This window comes from Physeter macrocephalus, chromosome 1 (genome assembly GCF_002837175.3).
Source record: "Physeter macrocephalus isolate SW-GA chromosome 1, ASM283717v5, whole genome shotgun sequence".
Classification (NCBI taxonomy): Eukaryota; Metazoa; Chordata; class Mammalia; order Artiodactyla; family Physeteridae; genus Physeter; species Physeter macrocephalus.
In genome coordinates, this window is record NC_041214.2 from 72379108 (window position 1) to 72397800 (window position 18693).

The 18693-nt window shown below is 38.4% G+C and overlaps 1 protein-coding gene across 1 annotated transcript in view; it reads right to left on the reverse strand.

Moving 5' to 3' along the window:
• Nucleotides 1-6589: 6589 nt before the first annotated feature.
• The window catches only part of KCNMB3 (potassium calcium-activated channel subfamily M regulatory beta subunit 3), a 92223-nt gene continuing 80119 nt past the window's right edge, over nucleotides 6590-18693 (reverse strand). Inside the window, 7 exon segments of the mRNA XM_028491447.2 lie at nucleotides 6590-7067; nucleotides 7070-7132; nucleotides 7135-7213; nucleotides 8053-8126; nucleotides 8129-8179; nucleotides 8182-8246; nucleotides 11781-11969. Of these exon segments, the coding sequence (XP_028347248.1) occupies nucleotides 6820-7067; nucleotides 7070-7132; nucleotides 7135-7213; nucleotides 8053-8126; nucleotides 8129-8179; nucleotides 8182-8246; nucleotides 11781-11969 (769 nt within the window). The 3' untranslated portion in view covers nucleotides 6590-6819.

Here is an 18693-nt window from a genome sequence, read left to right on the forward strand (position 1 = left end):
TTTCTATGGCTGACCATCCTTGTCATTGAATGTGGTATAACTGAGTATTGGCTCAACAATTTCATATGGTCACTTGAGCAATATTTCCTTCAATGACTGTTTTGGAGAAAAGAAGAAAATCAGGTTTAAAGAAAATAAAAACCTAATTTAAACACATTCTAGCAAGAAATAATCAACTATTTGAAAATCATGCTTTAACTTTTTATCATTCTCAGCTATATAAAATCATTTATTTTGAAAATTTTTAGAATGCTGTTAATTTAAAATCTGTTACTCATGTTGTGGAGTTTGGTTTTTTAAAAAGATGTTTCTAATTGAGTTTTTTAAAGAAGAATGGAATTTGGTCACTATTTTACGATAGAACCTAAGCTTTTTGTGGTTCTTAGTGTCCTCTGTAAAACTTAGTGTCAAAGTAATCAACTTTGAGGTTTTCCCTTCTAATCTGCTTTATATTACAAGCCCTTTAGGAAATGGGAACCTGGTGAATATACAATGAATTGTAAAATATTTTAATGTGTAACTTTTTCAACTGTGAAACTATGACTATTGGTTTTTTGAAGAAAACAGCTGCTGATAAAGTATTTTGTGTAAAGTGTAGTTCTTATTAATCAGGAAAATAATCAATTACTTGATTAGAATGTATATACCCTCTTGGATTTTATTTTAAATGGATTGGTGATTTTCAAATAGGTAAAACACAGTCCATCTGTATTTTTTTTCCATCAAAAATCTAGTGATTTGGCATTTATTAAAAAAATTATGAGCAGCCTATTTTAAAGGCACCATGGGAATTTCACAGTACATAAACCTGGGTTTCTTAATGATTTGTAAATCCATTTAATTCATTTCATGACCAATAGCTCACGCTTGCCAACTTTTGAAGAAATTTAATTTCAAGCATTATTTTAAAATCAGCAAGTTAACTTTTTCTGAATGTTATAAGTTCCTTTTGTTTCTATATCTGCACAAACTGCAGACCTGGGCTGGACCCACACACTCAAAATCCACCTTAAAAATTGATTTTGATGTCCAAGACATCACTAAAATACTTCAGTTTAAAGACCATATGTGGTGTTATGGATTGTGGTGCTTCTACCATTTAAAAACAACTTTCATACTTCAGATATTTTTTAGAAGAGGGGAATGTGGAGGGAGGGGGCAGGACAGGGAGGAGTTGCTTGAATGAATTACATCCTTCATATCCATCCTGCTCAGATGGGGCACTAAGAGATGGCTGCAAGTTGTGAGACTATATTGTGCATACCATGAGGGAATTAACTCTTCATCAAGGATGGGATTGTGAAGGCTGAACTATATAATTTAGCACTGATAGAATCCTCAGACAATATCAATAATTCTTGGTGACAGAATAATACAGCTGGGCTGTTTTTTAAAATATTAAGACAAACCATTTTTATTTTTTAATTATTACATTAAAAATTGTAAACGTATCTTATGTGCCATGGCCTGGGAAGACTTTTTTCTTTTCTCTTAAAAGTTATTTTCACTTTCTGCAAAGAATATAGTGTTTAGCTCAAGATAACTATGGTCCTGATAAAATTGGATGGGTAACTCTACCTCAGAAGGTTAATAAGGAAAACAAATAGATGAGTCTAAAATTCAGTACTTCCGGCTCTGATACGACAGTAATTTGCAGGGCACTGTATTTTAGATTTATAAAGTCAGAGTTGGCATGCCTTGTTTTTAATGGCATTGGAGACATTAAGAAAGAATTTGTGTTAAAATTTAATCATTGCTCCAACCATTAGGAAAAGGCAGTAGTGCCAGGAGGCTCATGGTACTAGGTTCTTGAATTCGGCATTTGAAATTAGTTTTGTTTTATTATTAGTGAAATTGGTGTGTGTATATTTGCAGACATTTCTATTTGTATACACAGTGCTTGCTAGCCCTAGTCAAGAGGCATCTTTTATAAAAGGTGTAAACATCAAGGTTCTAAAATTCAGAAGAGTTTAAAATTGATTAGGAGTTTCCCAAGTTGGGATGTTAGTTTTTAAACAAGCTTATTTCCTTGAAGTACTCCACTTGAGTAAGGTTTTGCACTCTTTATCAATGCAGCGCCATTCCTTTTGCTTGGTTTTAGATATGTTCATATTTCAGCCATGCTAGTTAGCATAAAGTGATAGTTACGAGCCATAAGAAAATCTTACGACTTAACTTTTACACAACTACATTTAAGAGTTTTAGCAGGGAAGAAAAAAGTAAAATCAGTCCACTGTACATATTAGTGTAGTTTGGTAGCTGATTTTCACTACCAACAGTAGACTCCAGTCCTCATGTTGGTAAGTATGGGGAGGGTAATGCATTTTGTAAGCATTAAATTAAGTTTATGAATCTATCTAAAACATTATTTAATCTCTCACTACAATAATTTTGTGGTTATGCTAAGAGCCATGTATACTTTTAGGTGATTCTTACTTTTGTTAATCCTTCTAGGATAGCAAGGAGGCAGAAAACCTTCACTGTTTTATTATTTTCTCAGAATATCTTTAATAAGACTAAACTCCTTAATTCTAGTATAAATTTTCAAATGTGGTCACTATCCATTGATTTCATAAGAAAAATCCTCTTATCAGATTTATGTTCCTAAGAGTATTGGACAGCTTGGCCTTCATCTGATTTGTAGAAATGTTTTTGGCTATGGAACCAAAGTTTCAAATGCAGTTAATGGTTTCAGTGTGACTCAGTCCTCAGACTTTATTGGATTGAATAAAATCTAAAAGAATGTATGCTTTTAGAACGTAACACTTTAACATCTTGGGAATGTGGCACTACCAAAATTAGACTACTGATACATCAAATGTTGACTTTGGAAGCTTCAAAAAGGAGTTCCCATCACTCTCTTTAGCCCTATTTATTGTAGCAAATCTATTTCACTATACTTTATCATTCAATGAGTTGGAGTCCTGTGGTATACTGCATTAGTTAGGAGGAAAATGTTTTTAAATGTTCTTTTAATGATGGCCCAAAAAGTATTTGACACAGCAAGTGCATGTGTTATTGTACTGAGAATATAGAATAATACAGTGTCACTAAATTTAAGACCTCTCCCCAGTCTTGCTGTTCCCGGCACGAAGTTTGGCCTGTGACTGCACTTACTGTTTGTGCTCATCAGAAACTGTCAATGTCTGCTTTACTTTAACTTTGCAGTCTGTAACGTCACGCTGTTCATTAAAAAAAATATTACTTTGACTTGTGTCCAAACAATCCTTAGTGTACTATATGTTAAACAAAAAACTGTGATAATTATATTTTGCCATTTCTTTTTAATACTTAACAGCAAACCAGTGTTGCTAATAATCAAAATTTAGCTGAATTTGAGTTCTTGTCAATAATGACTAAGTATATAGTTGACTAAAAACCTGAAACTATTATGCCTTAAAAGCCAAGTTTTCTGTCCCAGTAAAGTGATGAATATTAGAGAAATACCTGTTTAAATATTAACTTCCTTTAAGCATGAAGAATTATGTGCTTGTATTTTAAGCAGAAATATATGTGTACACATACATGTATGAATGTGTTTGTATGTGTGGACAGACTTTTTCCCAAGTCAGTTGATGACTAGAACCGAAAAGTGAAGTTCAGCTAGAAGCAAACTGGTTTTGCATTCAGCTATCATAAACCTTGCAAAAGGTAAGTCTGGGATTTTCTTGGACCAGTAATGCACATGGGCATTGATATTTAGTACTTCTAAGCAATTCACAGCAAATAATTGCTAAAAATTTTGTTTATTTGCCAAATGGTTAGAGTGACTTTGAGTTAACATTGTTGTAAACTGACTTTGTTCTTCAAGCATAATGTCTCTCTTTCCTGAGATGGACCAAGTAGCCACTATATAAATGGAAAATTATAGCATTTGAAACACTTTAGGTTTCACACTTTCATACACTTCAGGTTTCAGACTGTTTTGAATTTGTTAGAAGAAAAATCCAAAGAACTGCATATTGTTAGATAGGTGTCAAGCTTACTGAGAAATGGAATAGATATGTGCCCTTAATTTAAGAAATCTAGAGAATCTCAATTTGCAGAATGATTTAAAGTGTGTATGCATACATGTATTTTATTATGGGGAAGTCTTTGGCATACAAAATAACTTATTACGACCTTTTAAACAGCATGTTCTGGACCTTAAATGCATATGATATTTAACCAAGAGAAGGTGGGGAGGAATCCTTTCCTGCAGCTCCCTATCCCAGCCCCTATACCCAGCTGTCCAACAAAAGGTACCAAGACCGATTGAATTTATTTTTAATAAGAATTGTGTGTACTTAAGGTTTACAATATGATGATTTGATATACATATACATAGTGAAATGATTGCTACAGTCAAGCCAATTAACGTATCATCTCCTCACAGTTACCTTTTGTGTGTGTGCGTGATGAGAGCACCTAAACTCTATTCTCTTAGTAAATTTCCAGTATTCAATAAAGTATTATTAACTATAGTCATCATGCTGTACATTAGATCTCAAGATTTATTCATCTTATAACAAAGTTTGTACCCTTTAACCAACATCTCCCCAATTTCCCCCCACCTCCCTGCCCCTGGTAACCAGCATTCTGCTCTCTGCTTTCTGTGTATTTGACTTTTTTAGATTCTACATATAAGTGAAATGCAGTTTTTCTTTTCTGTGTCTGAATTATTTTACTTAGCACAATGCCCTCCAGGTTCATCCATGTTGTTGCAAATGGCAGGATCTCCTTTTTTTTTTTAAAGCTGAAAAATATTCCATTGCATGTATTTATACACATATTGTGTGTATATATATATATACACACATATATATACACATATATATATACATATATATATCACAATTTATTCATCTGTTGATGGACACTTAGGTTGTTTCCATATCTTGGCTGTTGTGAATAGAGCTGCAGTGAACATGGGAATGCAGATATTTCTTGGAGGTACTGATTTCATTTCCTTTGGGTATATACCCAGAAGAGGGATAAGGCTGACTGAAAACTGAAACTTAGCAAAAGTTTTGTTATCTACTAACATTTTTGAGCACCTCTACTACGTACCAGAAACTAAGCTAGGTGTTTTACATACTCTTCCTTGTTTCTTCCCTAAAAATAACCTCATGGGGGCTTCCCTGGTGGGGCAGTGGTTGAGAATCCGCCTGCCGATGCAGGGGACACGGGTGCGTGTCCCGGTCCGGGAGGATCCCACATGCCGCGGAGCGGCTGGGCCCGTGAGCCATGGCCGCTGAGCCTGTGCGTCCAGAGCCTGTGCTCCGCAACGGGAGAGGCCACAACAGTGAGAGGCCCGCATACCGCAAAAAATAAATAAATAAATAACCTCATGAAAGAAGAGATCATCCCATTTTATAGATGAGAAGAGTGGCTCAAACAGTTCAGCGGAATTGCCCAAGGATACATATCTGAAAAGTTGTAATTATGGCCTACAAATTCAAAAAAATTGTACTCTGAGATACATGTTCTCTCCACTATTCCACACTAGAAAGAGGAGAAAACACCAAAAATGTTCACTACTGGTGAAGTCAATAGTGCTCTATTATTCAGTTTATTTAATAATGTGTGACTTGCACTTATTTGCTAAAAGGAATTAAATTGGCTTAGAGTCAAAGTTTCTGTTTTGATTACATCTACGTATAAAAGTTGTTTCAAAAGTCATTCTATTGTCCATGATGTACAGTTTTTTTAGTAAAATTGTAAAGATACTTTGAGGAACGCTGGTTTCAGAACGAACTCTGTTTTCAACTCATATTCAGCTTAACCTGGAAAGCACTTGTTGGGAGAGTCTTGTGACAGTATTTAATAACCATGGTTGGTTATTAAATATTAAAGAACAGACAATTGTTGACTATCCATGTGGGACTTTTCTATGATGCAGATTACCTGAGATGTATGTTAAATTCCATCCAGTACAGCTTCTCCCTACTTCATAACACATTTCTAGCTATCTCTCACTCCCTCCAGAATGTACACAAAGAACAAAATGCGCTTACGGAAAGCATAATTAGAAAAACTTCTCGCTCAAAGAAAAATCACATGGTACACGGCAAGGTTAAGTACAAATAAGGCTAAGCTTAGTGAATTTCCTAGGCAGCGGCTTTCCTCCTTTCTCATGGATGGTGAGGTAACACAGTAGGTCCACATTTTCTGAAATTATCAGATTATTATCTTCCTATAGTGAATGAACTGCTCTTCACTAAAACTTTTTTGAGAAATGTTTTAATGTGAACTATGTTGCATAGAACTAGACTGGCTGTTCTGTGCTCAATGGGTTAGAAGCCCTCATCATTTATTTCCACAATGACAAGTTCTAGCTAGAGCTGATATTAGATGAAGCACAATGACTGTGAGCTCATTTTGCCCTGTGGAAACAAAAAGTGCTTCCCTGGCTGATGTGGAGAGATTTGGAGTAAAAAAAAGATGGTGAATTTTTATGTATTTATAGAATAAATAAATACATAATGAGACTTTTTTTTTTTTTTTTTTTTTTTGGCAGTACGCGGGCCTCTCACTGTTGTGGCCTCTCCCGTTGCGGAGCACAGGCTCCGGACGCGCAGGCTCAGCGGCCATGGCTCACGGGCCCAGCGCTCCGCGGCATGTGGCATCCTCCCGGACCGGGGCACGAACCCGTGTCCCCTGCATCGGCAGGTGGACTCTCAACCACTGTGCCACCAGGGAAGCCCCATAATGAGACTTTTTAATGAGATTTTTCTTTCCCACATGAAATGTCATACCTTGCTTCTACATGGTTAGTTTGCAAGCAGGCATAATTAGGTCCTCAAGTGCAGAAATTGCAGGTATCTGAAGGCCCGGACTTTAATTTGGCCACCGTCTTAAGATTTCTCTGCTCCTTCCTTTGCTCCTCCCACCATTCCACAGTTTGAATTGATGCTGTGCCATGTAAGGAACTCTGTCACTTACCTCGTCTCTGAGTGCAGTGCTATATTTTTCACATAAGAGGGATAGGTATTGTGTTAATCTCACCATGCCAACTATCAGGGTGCCATCTATCAGTCATGAAGGCCAAAATAAACAGTGGAAGATAACCATTTGGTCATATTTATAATGAGAATGACATCTTCGGATTGGCTCTCTGGAGTGTGGAAGCATGAAAAGGGGTTCCCATTTTGTGATCAAAGAATTCCTTTATGTTCAGAGCACTGTCGAGCAAATCATTTCTATCCCAGTAGCACTTAGGTGTATGGAAGCACTAGGAATATGGAGGAGGAAGAAAGGTGAGGGCACTGTCTCTGAAAACAAGCACTTATACAAAAGTTTTAATTCTGAAATCGCTTCAGACTGAAGCTATGAGGAGTTTTCATCTCAGAAGGTGATGAAACCTATTACATAGCTCATGGGGAAGGGTTGCCAGGAGGGCAAATAGTGAAATGGCCATTTCTGAGCACTAAACAGGATGTGGGAATAAAGACATTGAGGTTTATCGCCATATCCACTAAGCACTCACAACACTGTGCCAAGGGCCCACAAAACTGTTTGAGACCTTAAAGATTATTGCATCCAAAATAGAAAACCAAACTCATCAGATTGAAATTAGTGCTTAAGTAAACACAACAAAGTGTAAAATGTCAACTAATCTAATACAACTCAACTTTTATAGTTATGTGAAAATGTACCCTTTAAATCATATGAACCTGTTCGGTATCCTTTAAAGGATAATCTTTAAATTTCTTTAATAAGAAAAATTACTTGTTTGATTTAAGGTGCACTGTAAGTACATTTTAACATTTTCGATATGATGGGGGATGGGACCTCTAAAAATAAGACTGCCAAAAATAAGAATTATAAATAATTCTGTTCATTGGCCCAGTCTTTAAATTCCAGACACCAATATGACCTCTCTTTTCTATATACCCCATTTTTCCTCCAAGAATGCTTTTAGCTTCATTTATCCTGATTGGGTCATTGTCACAATGTTCACTGGAAGAAAACAGATTTATCTAGAGATGGCTACTGCACCCTGCTAGGGACAGTCTGCCATGGAAAAGTTGCTGTGATTAGAACTGTTTCATTACATGAGCTTTACACTACCTTGGAATTTATCTGGACCGCCTCTTCATTATAATGTAGGAGCACTTTCTGACCTGAATGGGTGGGGTTCACACCTGCGGACACGGGTACTTGCCCTGACATCAGCAGTCCACACCACAGGTGAAAGACAGTCCATCCAGTCATCCAAGATGTGCGTGTGGATGATAGTGCAGTTAGATTCTTCTCTCTGAGTGCTTCAATTTGGAAAAAAAATAAATGATTTTCACCCCTAGAAAATTTAGTCCTATACTCTGATGTGGTAACCCAAGGCATCTATTTCAAAGCAATGTAGGATGATTACAGAAGGCATCTAATGATTTGGGAGCATGGAGAACCTTGCAGTAGGACAAACAGCAGCAAAGTGCCAAGTTCCATCTCAATTATGACCCTCCTTGCATATTTCTCACTATAGATCAATGGTTTTCAAACTTCAGAATCACCTGAGTGGGTTTCTTAGAATGAAGAATTTGTTAAAACGTGGGTTCTATGACTTCACTCCCAGGGATTCGGGTTCAGTTGATCCAAGTTGAGGCCCAGGAATCTGTATATTTAATAGTATTTAAGTTGCAGGTATTTGGAGAACCACACTTTGAGCAATATTATCCTAAATACCGTAACCACAAAGATTCACACTCAGAAATCTTATCTCTCCTGCCTCATCATCTCAAGATGCACCCACTGGCTTGTCCTGGTGAAAATGTGCCTTTGGAAGGAGTCCAACCACAGGGCTCTTAGACAACATAGCTTCCGAAAGTTGTGGTAACAAGGTACTATTCCACTCTACTTCCAAAAAGGCAAATGCAAATCATATGAGGAATCTCTCATTAGAAAATTTGCCATGTTTTTACTATTAGTAATTTCCTTAAGGTCAAGAACTATATCCTATTCGTCTTTATGTTCCTCAAAGCATAAAGCACAATGCCTCTCACCCAGTAGAGGCTCAATACGTGTTGTACTGAATTAAATTTTACTTGGAAAACATTCCTTGAGAATTTACACATGCACTGCATATACAGAATGTCACAGGTGCAATGAGACGGGGTAGACAAAATTCCTGCCCATGAGGACTCTGCGGTGGTGTTGAAGAGAAAGGACACTTGTGTATAAAATAATTAGAGAACAGGTCCAAGATAAAGTAAACGAGAGTGAGAGGAAAGGCTCTGATTGAATGCACAGGTCCACCTCCTCATGTATCCTCACACTCACATCTAGGTGAGTCTTTGTGTTTATTTCCCTGTGCCTTAAACACAAGAAGTTAGATTAGCAAATTCTAAAGCCAGAGTGTTTGAAAAGCATTGTTTAGCTAGGTTCAGGCTGCACTCGCATTAAGATCTTGGACTGTATGTAATCATTTTTCTTTATTAACATAACAAACCCAAGACACACAGTGCATTTTAACATGATCTCAAGGCCCAGGGCATAAAAAAAAAAAAAATCACTAGATTTGGCATTAGAAGAATAAAATACTGGGCAAGTGAAAATACAAAAAAGGAAAATAAGGTTCTTTCACAGGTTTAGCACTGGCCTGATTTTCACAAAATTAATTTCTCTACTTATTTAGACCAGGCATCTTAAAGTATTTAGAGTTGTCTGCCTTTCTGTGTTAGAACTTGAAACTCTCCTAAATCCTAACCAAGTGCCAAACAGAGTTTGATCTGAAACTCCCTTGAAGATTTCAGGAAGCTCCAATATAGAGAGTGGGATATTCTTTCCTATGTACAAGGGCCAGGCCAGAGGCTTTCAGGTAGAACCAGGAATGTATTTAAGGCTGAAACATTCAGCATGTTCTTTCAATAGTATTGTGCGTCTATCTGTCTACAAATAGACAAATTCCATCGTTTGATTGAGAAATGAGGGTATAAGGGGGTGGGGACAGGTATGAGCTACCCAAGCCCCTCAACTTTTAAGAAGGAAAACTTTCATCTTTTATGAAGCAAAACTATTCTCTGGTGGCACAAGATCACAAGGCAAGAGAGATGAGAACTCACCACTCTTAAACATTCCCTTAATTACTTCCAGCAAACTATTTCCAAAAATGCTTAGAAAAGTAAGTTTTAAATATGAGTAACAGTTTGGTACTAGCTTACAGAAGGTAACTTCAAACCATCTCCCAAATATATCACATATCACATTTTTTAAAAATAATCTGACCTGCACACACATGCACACACTCACACATTTATTGAACTTATGTAGATGTATATAATGCAGATATAGATATATAGATGGAAAATGGAGTAACAGGAAAAGGAAGGTAGAAAGCTAGAATGAAGGCAAGAGTGAGGTACAAACATGTAGCCTCCAGGCCATAAGATCCCCTATAGTTATAAAAGCTGGGCCACAAATTTGGCTCTGAGCTTCCTAGTGGCCAAAGCAATGAAGGAAACACAACCAGATAAAAGATTCCTGGTGTCCACTGAATAAAAGCAAACTGGTTGATCAGGAGCAGAACAGATTCTCCTGCTGCTAATATCAGAGAGACAATTCCCCTGGAATCCTTCTAATGGTGGCACTGTGTGCTATAGTGGAGGATAACCTCCATATTATCGCCCTAACAATGGTAACCCAGGAGTGGTGGGAGATGAATCTGATAACAGAATAACAAAAGCAGGCCACACAGTTCCTTTTCTATGACTGCTTTTCTTCACTGAACTCCTAGGCCTCCCTCTTCCCGTACCCCCTGGGCCTTCTGTTGCTCTTTGGCTAGCCAAAGGGGAGGTATACCTTGCTTACCCCCTACCCAGGGCCACCCTCCTCCAAAGTACCCCATGTTGTGTGAGCCTGTCTCTAAAATTAAAAAGCTCCTCTACAGCCCTAATCAACACTCCCATCCTCCTCACTGCAGCAAACTTCAGTTAAGTATCAGGAGGCAAGGAGTCTTATATCAGAATGAATAGGCAGATTCTTTACTGGCTATATGACCTTGGGTATTCTACTTGGCCTTTCTGAGCCTCAGCTTCCTCATTCATAAAATGAAAGTTAAGTAATAAAATAATGCTTCCATCATGGACTTGCTATAAGTTTAAATAGGATAAAATATAATATATATTTGACATATATATTTAATAAATGGTAACTTATTATATGTATTTACTAAGGAAACTACTTAAAAGGAAGAAAACTAATATTTATTGAGCAACTACTATGTGCCAGGCAGATATTATCAAACTCAAAAAACTCAGACTCAAAAAACTTTTTTTTTTTCTTTGCGGTAAGCAGGCCTCTCGCTGTTGTGGCCTCTCCCATTGAGGAGCACAGGCTCCGGACGTGCAGGCTCAGCGGCCATGGCTCGCGGGCCTAGCCGCTCCGCGGCATGTGGGATCTTCCCGGGCCGGGGCACGAACCCATGTCCCCTGCATCGGCAGGCGGACTCTCAACCACTGCGCCACCAGGGAAGCCCTCAAAAAACTTTTGTTATGCTCATGCAAAAGCTCATGCTCATCCCCTTCCCTGGGATATCTACATGTTAAAGAAAGACTTTACTACCTACAGAAATATCTAATATGTGGACCATTGTTGAAAGAATTTTGAGATTGGAGGAGGGGAGCGGCAAAGGAGTATCTTCCACTTTCTTACCACCTCTTCCTCCACAACCAGCTTCCTCCCAGCACTGAGAGAGGAACAGTTATTCTGGAGAAACCAAAGCCAGCCTCCCCTCCCCTCCTCTACCACTGTGCTTGCACCTGATTTGAACTAGAAATTCTAGGTCTCCTCTCTCTGTTTCTTACCTGAGCATGAAGGGCTTTAGGATGGTTATTCCAAGCAAGAAGATTAGGACAGAGAAGCCTATCATTGCAAACCCTAGCAGCATGGCTCAGTCCTCTGCAGCACTGGATGGCAGCTTCCTGTGCACATCTGGCGGGTCTCCGTCATTGTGGTCTATGTTTCTCTTCCTCCCTGAGGTAGAAAAGGCTTTCCTTTGTAGGAAGAGGGAAGGAGATATTTCAGTAAGCTCATAAAGAATTGGGAACAGTGGTGATTATTCTGTAGAATACAGAAATATTGAATCACTATGTTGTACACCTGGAACTAGCATAGTGTTGTAGGGCAATTATAGTTCAATTTTAAAAATTAAATAAATAAACTATTTGTTTTTAAAAGCCTAAGTTTAAATTCTAACATTTCTAGAAGAAAACATAAAACAAATCCTTTATGATCTTGGTGTAGGCAAATATTTCTTAGATACAACACACAAGCACAATCTGAAAGAGAACAAACTTAACTTGGACTTCATCAAAATTTAAAATTTCTGCTCTTCAAAAGACACTGTTAAAAGAATGAAAAACAAGTCCAGACTGGAAGAAAATCTTGGCAAATCATTTATCTGATAAAGGACTTGAATCCAGAACACATAAAGAACTCTCAAACTCAGTAATGCCACACAATCCAGTTAACGATTTCAACAGCCACTTCAAAGAAGTTATATAAAGAGCAAATAAGCACATAAAAAGATGCTCATTAGTAACTTGTACATTAAAACCACATGGAGATACCATATCACCCCCACTAGAATGGGTTTAACCAAAAAGACAGACAATACCAAGTGTTGGAGATGATGTGAAGGAACTGGAACTCTCCTACACTACTGATGGGCATATAAAACAGTATAACCACCTTGGAAAACAGTTGGTATTTCCTAAAAAAGTTAAACATATATGGGACCATATGACCCAGGTGTTCCATTCCTACGTATTTATTTACCAAGCAAAATGAAAGCATATGATCATACAAAGACTTGTACACTGATGTTCATGGCACCCCATTTGTATGGAGCCCAAAACTGAAAACAACTCAAATTTTTATCAACAAGTATAAACTCTTACATTCATACAATGGAATAATACTCAGCAAGAGAACTGATAACCACAGTACTCACGATGAACCTCAAAATAATTACACTGAGTGAAAAAAGCCAACCAAAAGAGGCCACACTGTATGATGCCATTCCTACAAAATTCTAGAAAATGCAAACTTATCTTTAGTGACAGAAAGCAGATTAGCGGTTACCTGGGGGTTGGAGGAGGATGCAAAAGGGCACAAGGAAACTTTCATGGTAGTAGGTGATGGATATGTTTTTTATCTTGATTGTGGGATGGTTTCACTGGTATACACATATGTCAAAACTTACCAAATGGCACACTTTAAATATGTGCCATTTGTCGTATTTCAATCATAAAGTGTTTTTTGACAAATGTTAAAAAAAAAAGTGGGAACATTTACCAACCCATGGGGGATGGAGGGATGATCCCATTTGCCACCCACCTGAGGGTTGTAAGCAGGCTTGATGCAACACAATGAGATCTTATATTCAGAGCATGGTTAAAAGTCCATCTAAACAAGCTAAAATGATGTGTTATAAAAATTTTTTTTTCATGTAACAAAACTAAGGAACGTTGCCTGGGTTAAGTCTTTAGAGATCTGTTTAATCAATGACTAGGAAAGAATTACCTATAAGTAGCTTTCATTCATTTTATGTAAATAGTGCTATAAACTTACTTATCTTCCAGGGAAATTGCATATTTCCCCTGAAAATATTTTTTACATTCTTTTATGAATTCCACATGGAAAGAATGACTCCGCAAGCTCACATTTGGAATTAATAGCATCCTGAAGTAGGATCTGACTTGTTCTTTCATATCCAGCTGTTGAGAAGGCAGCACATCCACCACATGGCTTTCTGGCCCAGAGCCCAGTCCATTCAGAACAGTGAGGGCCTCGCTGCTGGCGTCTCCCTCGCCCACCTCTCCTCTCTCCTCATACAGCTCCACACAAGTGGCCCTACGCCTCTTCTCTCCCTCTCTCTGTTCTGCTCTAGCAAAGGAGGTGATAAATTCTTTCACAAGGGGTCGTCCAGGGATCAAAGTCCAAAACAATGGTTGCCAACTGGTGACCCATGGACAGTATCCAGCCCACAGATGTGTTCTGTTTGGGCTTTTCTGTGTGTGTGGTTTTTTTTAATGTGGGATTCATTGCTAACACTTTAAAAATCATGAAATTTCTCACAAAAATGCTGATTTTTTAAAAATTTATTTATTTTTTTTGTGGCACAGGGGCCTCTCTCACTGTTGTGGTCTCTCCCGTTGCGGAGCACAGGCTCTGGACGCGCAGGCTCAGCGGCCATGGCTCACGGGCCCAGCCGCTCCGCGGCATGTGGGATCCTCCTGGACCGGGGCACGAACCCATGTGCCCTGCATTGGCAGGCGGACTCTCAACCACTGCGCCACCAGGGAAGCCCCTACGTTTTTTAAAATAAATTTCTTTATTTATTTTTGGCTGCGTTGGGTCTTCATTGCTGCACACAGTCTAGGTGCGGCGAGCAGGGGCTACCGTTTGTTGCGGCGCGCGGGCTTCTCATTGCGGTGGCTTCTCTTGATGCAGAGCACGGGCTCTAAGCGCGCAGGCTCAGTAGTTGTGGCTCACGGGCTCTAGAGCACAGGCTCCACAGTTGTGGCGCACGGGCTTACTTGCTCTGCAGCATGTGGGATCTTCCCGGACCAGGGATTGAATGCGTGTCCCCTGCATTGGCAGGCAGATTCTTAACCACTGCGTCACCAGGGAAGCCCACACAGCTGTATTTTTATTGTTGTAATAATAATAGTCTTCTATTTCTCTAGCAAAATGGACTAGATACCCACTTTAACTGTAAACAGTAAAAATTCTGGTCAAAACTTAAAAAAAGAGTTTGAAATACTCAAAGGACAAAAACTATGTGAAAGTAGGAACCCAGAAGGGAAAGTAGACTGGAGTAAATTTTAACCTTGAGGACATTTGCAGAACTTGGGGACTTTGAGCTTCAGTCTCACAGTTTGGGGGTGGGGGGAGACACAGGGACAGGAGACAATGCCCAGGGCCTATCCAAAGTGTGGGAGGTAATGCTCTCAATGAGAGCTGGGACCCATAAGACCACCTACTCAGTGTAAGGCTGAATTGGAAGTAGCCACCTCCCACACACAACTCCCTAGGAGACTGCAAGGAAAATGCCTTACTCTAACCTGACACTGAGTATAGGAGGAAAACTATAATCTCCCCTGATATTTCATAACCTTAAGGTGATCCTTAAGAGAGTTTATAGGGCTTCCCTGGTGGCGCAGTGGTTCAGAGTCCGCCTGCCGATGCAGGGGACATGGGTTCGTGCCCCGGTCTGGGAAGATCCCACATGCCGCGGAGCAGCTGGGCCCATGAGCCATGGCCACTGAGCCTGCGTGTCCGGAGCCTGTGCTCCTCGACGGGAGAGGCCACAACAGTGAGAGGCCTGTGTACTGCAAAAAAAAAAGTTTATAGCCAGAATTCACACTACCTGGGAAATCTAAAACCCCCAAGCTAAGAATTTCACTTAATCTTATCTCAAGTACTTAGTGCCTTCTGGCAGCTGGCAGAGCAAAGATATAAATTCTCTGGAGGAGATCACCTTCAACCTAGGTCTCGAAGGAATCCTATAAAGTTTCAAGGAGTATGTACTCTCATTCTAAAGTCAGAAAGCACACAATAAGGACCTTGGAGTGAGAAAAAGCAACAGAATCAGATCAAAAAAAAAAACTTCAGATATTGGACAATATATAAAAATATATCTACAATATGCTTGAAGAAATAAAGGAGGGATTGGATATCAGAAAGAGCAAAAGACTCTAAAACATGACCAAGCCAATATTAAAAAGAACCAAATAGAATTTCTAGAAATGAAAAATAAAATAATTGACATAAAAAGCTCAATGGACAACAAGGACCTACTGTAGAGCACAGGGAACTATATTCAAGATCTTGTAATAACTTATAATGGAAAAGAATTTGAAAAAGAATATATACATATAATATATATATTATATATATGTGAATCACTTTGCTGTACACCTAAAACATTGTACATCAATTATACTTCAATAAAAAAAATCAATGGATGGATTTAACAGTTAGATTAGATACATCTGAAAAGATAATTAGTAAATAGATGGACCTGCAAAATATAATTTAAATTATATTTTATATAATTATAAACTATTATATAATAACTGCTAAATATACTTTAGCTAAAGTATAATACAGAGATTTCTTTAACGGAAAATATTGAAGAAAGGTTAAGAAGCATGGAAGAGAGATGGAAAGGGTCTAACATAAAGTCTGTTCAGAATTCCAGAAAAAGAAGAGAAGAAAGCCAAGCAATATTTCTTAAAAAACAATAAAATTACAGAATTGATGAAGACCCAGTCCACAGATTCCAGAAGCCAAGTGGGATAAAATAAAATGAAACCCACACCTATATACATCACAGAGATATTGCACAGACACCAAGACAAGAGAAATTCTTAAAAGCAGCCAGAGAAAAAGACAGATTAACTTCAAAGGAATGACAATTAGGCTGAAAGCTTACTTCTCTATAACAAGAAAAGAAGCCAGAAGACAGGAATATTGTCAATATGCTGAGAGAAAACAGAACTCTATACTCAGCAAAAATCTCTCAAGAATAAGTATAAAAAAAGGCATTTCAGACACACACAAGGCTGAGTTTGCCATCAACAGACCCTCACTAAAGAAAAAGGTCAAGTATTTACTTCAGGCAGAGGGAGAACAATCCAGGTGGAAGAGCTGAGGTTTAGTCAAAAATGAAGAGCAATTACAGAAGTAAATAGGTAAGTAAAGATACAAACCTTACAAAATAACAATAATAATAAAACTTCAACCGTTAAATATTTAAATTTTAAATTTTTTTAATTAAAATGATGATGATAATGGTGATGATGTCATCTTGTGGGGTTAAAAGAAAAGACAAATACATTATAAGAGCACGTACCTTATAGGAGGTGACAGTGCTACTGTGTTCTAAATTACTAATATTTTTTGAGGAGATGATAAAGATATTGATTTCACTTTGATAAGTTCAAGTCTGCATGCTAAAATTGCTGGAGTATCCACTAAACGAGTACAAATAGGTGATATAACTTCCAAACCAGTAGAGAGAGAAAGAATGAAAGGGGGAAAATATCAATCCAAAAGAAAGCAAGGAAGAAGGGGAAAAAGAAAAACTCATGGAAAAGACAGGACAGATAGAAAGCACAAAAACATGATAAAATAAATCTAAGTACACCAGTAATTACAATAAATCTAAATGGATCAAATGATCCAGTTAAAAGATAAAGATTGTCCGACTGGATTTAAATATATGTTTTTACATCTAAAACACACAGATGGGGAGGATCTTCAAGATGGCGGAGGAGTAAGACATGGAGATCACCTTCCTTTCCACAAATACATCAAAAATACATCTACATGTGGAACAACTCCTACAGAACACCTACTGAACACTGGCAGAAGACTTCAGACTTCACCAAAGGCAAGAAACTCCCCACGTACCTGGATGTGTGGCTGACAGGGTTTTGGTGCTCTTGCCGGGTGTCAGGCCTGAGCCTCTGAGGTGGGAGAGCCAAGTTCAGGACACTGGACCACCAGAGACCTCCTGGCCCCACGTAATATCAAACAGTGAAAGCTCTCCCAGAGGTCTCCACCTCAATGCTAAGACCCAGCTCCACTCAACGACCAGCAAGCTCCAGTGCTGGACACCGCATGCCAAACAACTAGCAAGACAGGAACACAACTCCACGCATTAGCAGAGAGGCTGCCTAAAATCATAATAAGTTCACAGACACCCCAAAACACACCACCGGACACGGTCCTGCCCACCAGAAAGACAAGATCCAGCCTTATCCACCAGAACACAGGCACCAGTCCCCTCCACCAGAAAGCCTACACAACCCACTAAACCAACCTTACTCACTGGGGGCAGACACCAAAAACAAAGGGAACTACTAACCTGCAGCCTGCGAAAAGGAGACCCCAAATACAGTAAGTTAAAGAAAATTAGAAGACAGAAATACACAGCAGATGAAGGAGCAAGGTAATAACCCACCAGACCAAACAAATGAAAAGGAAATAGGCAGTCTACCTGAAAAAGAATTCACAGTAATGATAGTAAAGATGATCCAAAAACGTGGAAATACAATGGAGAAAATAGACGAAATGTTTAACAAGGGCCTAGAAGAACTAAAGAGCCAACAAACAATGATGAACAACACAATAAATGAAATTAAAAATTCTCTAGAAGGAATCAATAGCAGAATAACTGAGGCAGAAGAATGGAGAAGTGACCTGGAAGATAAAATAGGGGAAATAACTACCACAGAAGAACAACAACAAAAAAAAAACCAAAGTTAGCAGAAGGAAAGAAATCATAAAGATCAGATCAGAAATAAATGAAAAAGAAATGAAGGAAACAATAGCCAAAACCATTAGCCAGACTCATTAAGAAAAAAGGGGGGAAGACTCAAATCAACAGAATTAGAAATGAAAAAGGAGAAGTAACAACTGACACTGCAGAAATACAAAGAATCATAAGAGATTACTACAAGCAACTATATGCCAATAAAATGGACAACCTGGAAGAAATGGACAGATAATTAGAAAAGCACAATTTTCCGAGACTGAACCAGGAAGAAATAGAAAATAAAAACAGACCAATCACAAGGACTGAAATTGAACCTGTGATTAAAAATCTTCCAACAAACAAAAGCCCAGGACCAGATGGCTTCACAGGCAAATACTATCAATCATTTAGAGAAGAGCTAACACCTATCCTTCTCAAACTCTTCCAAA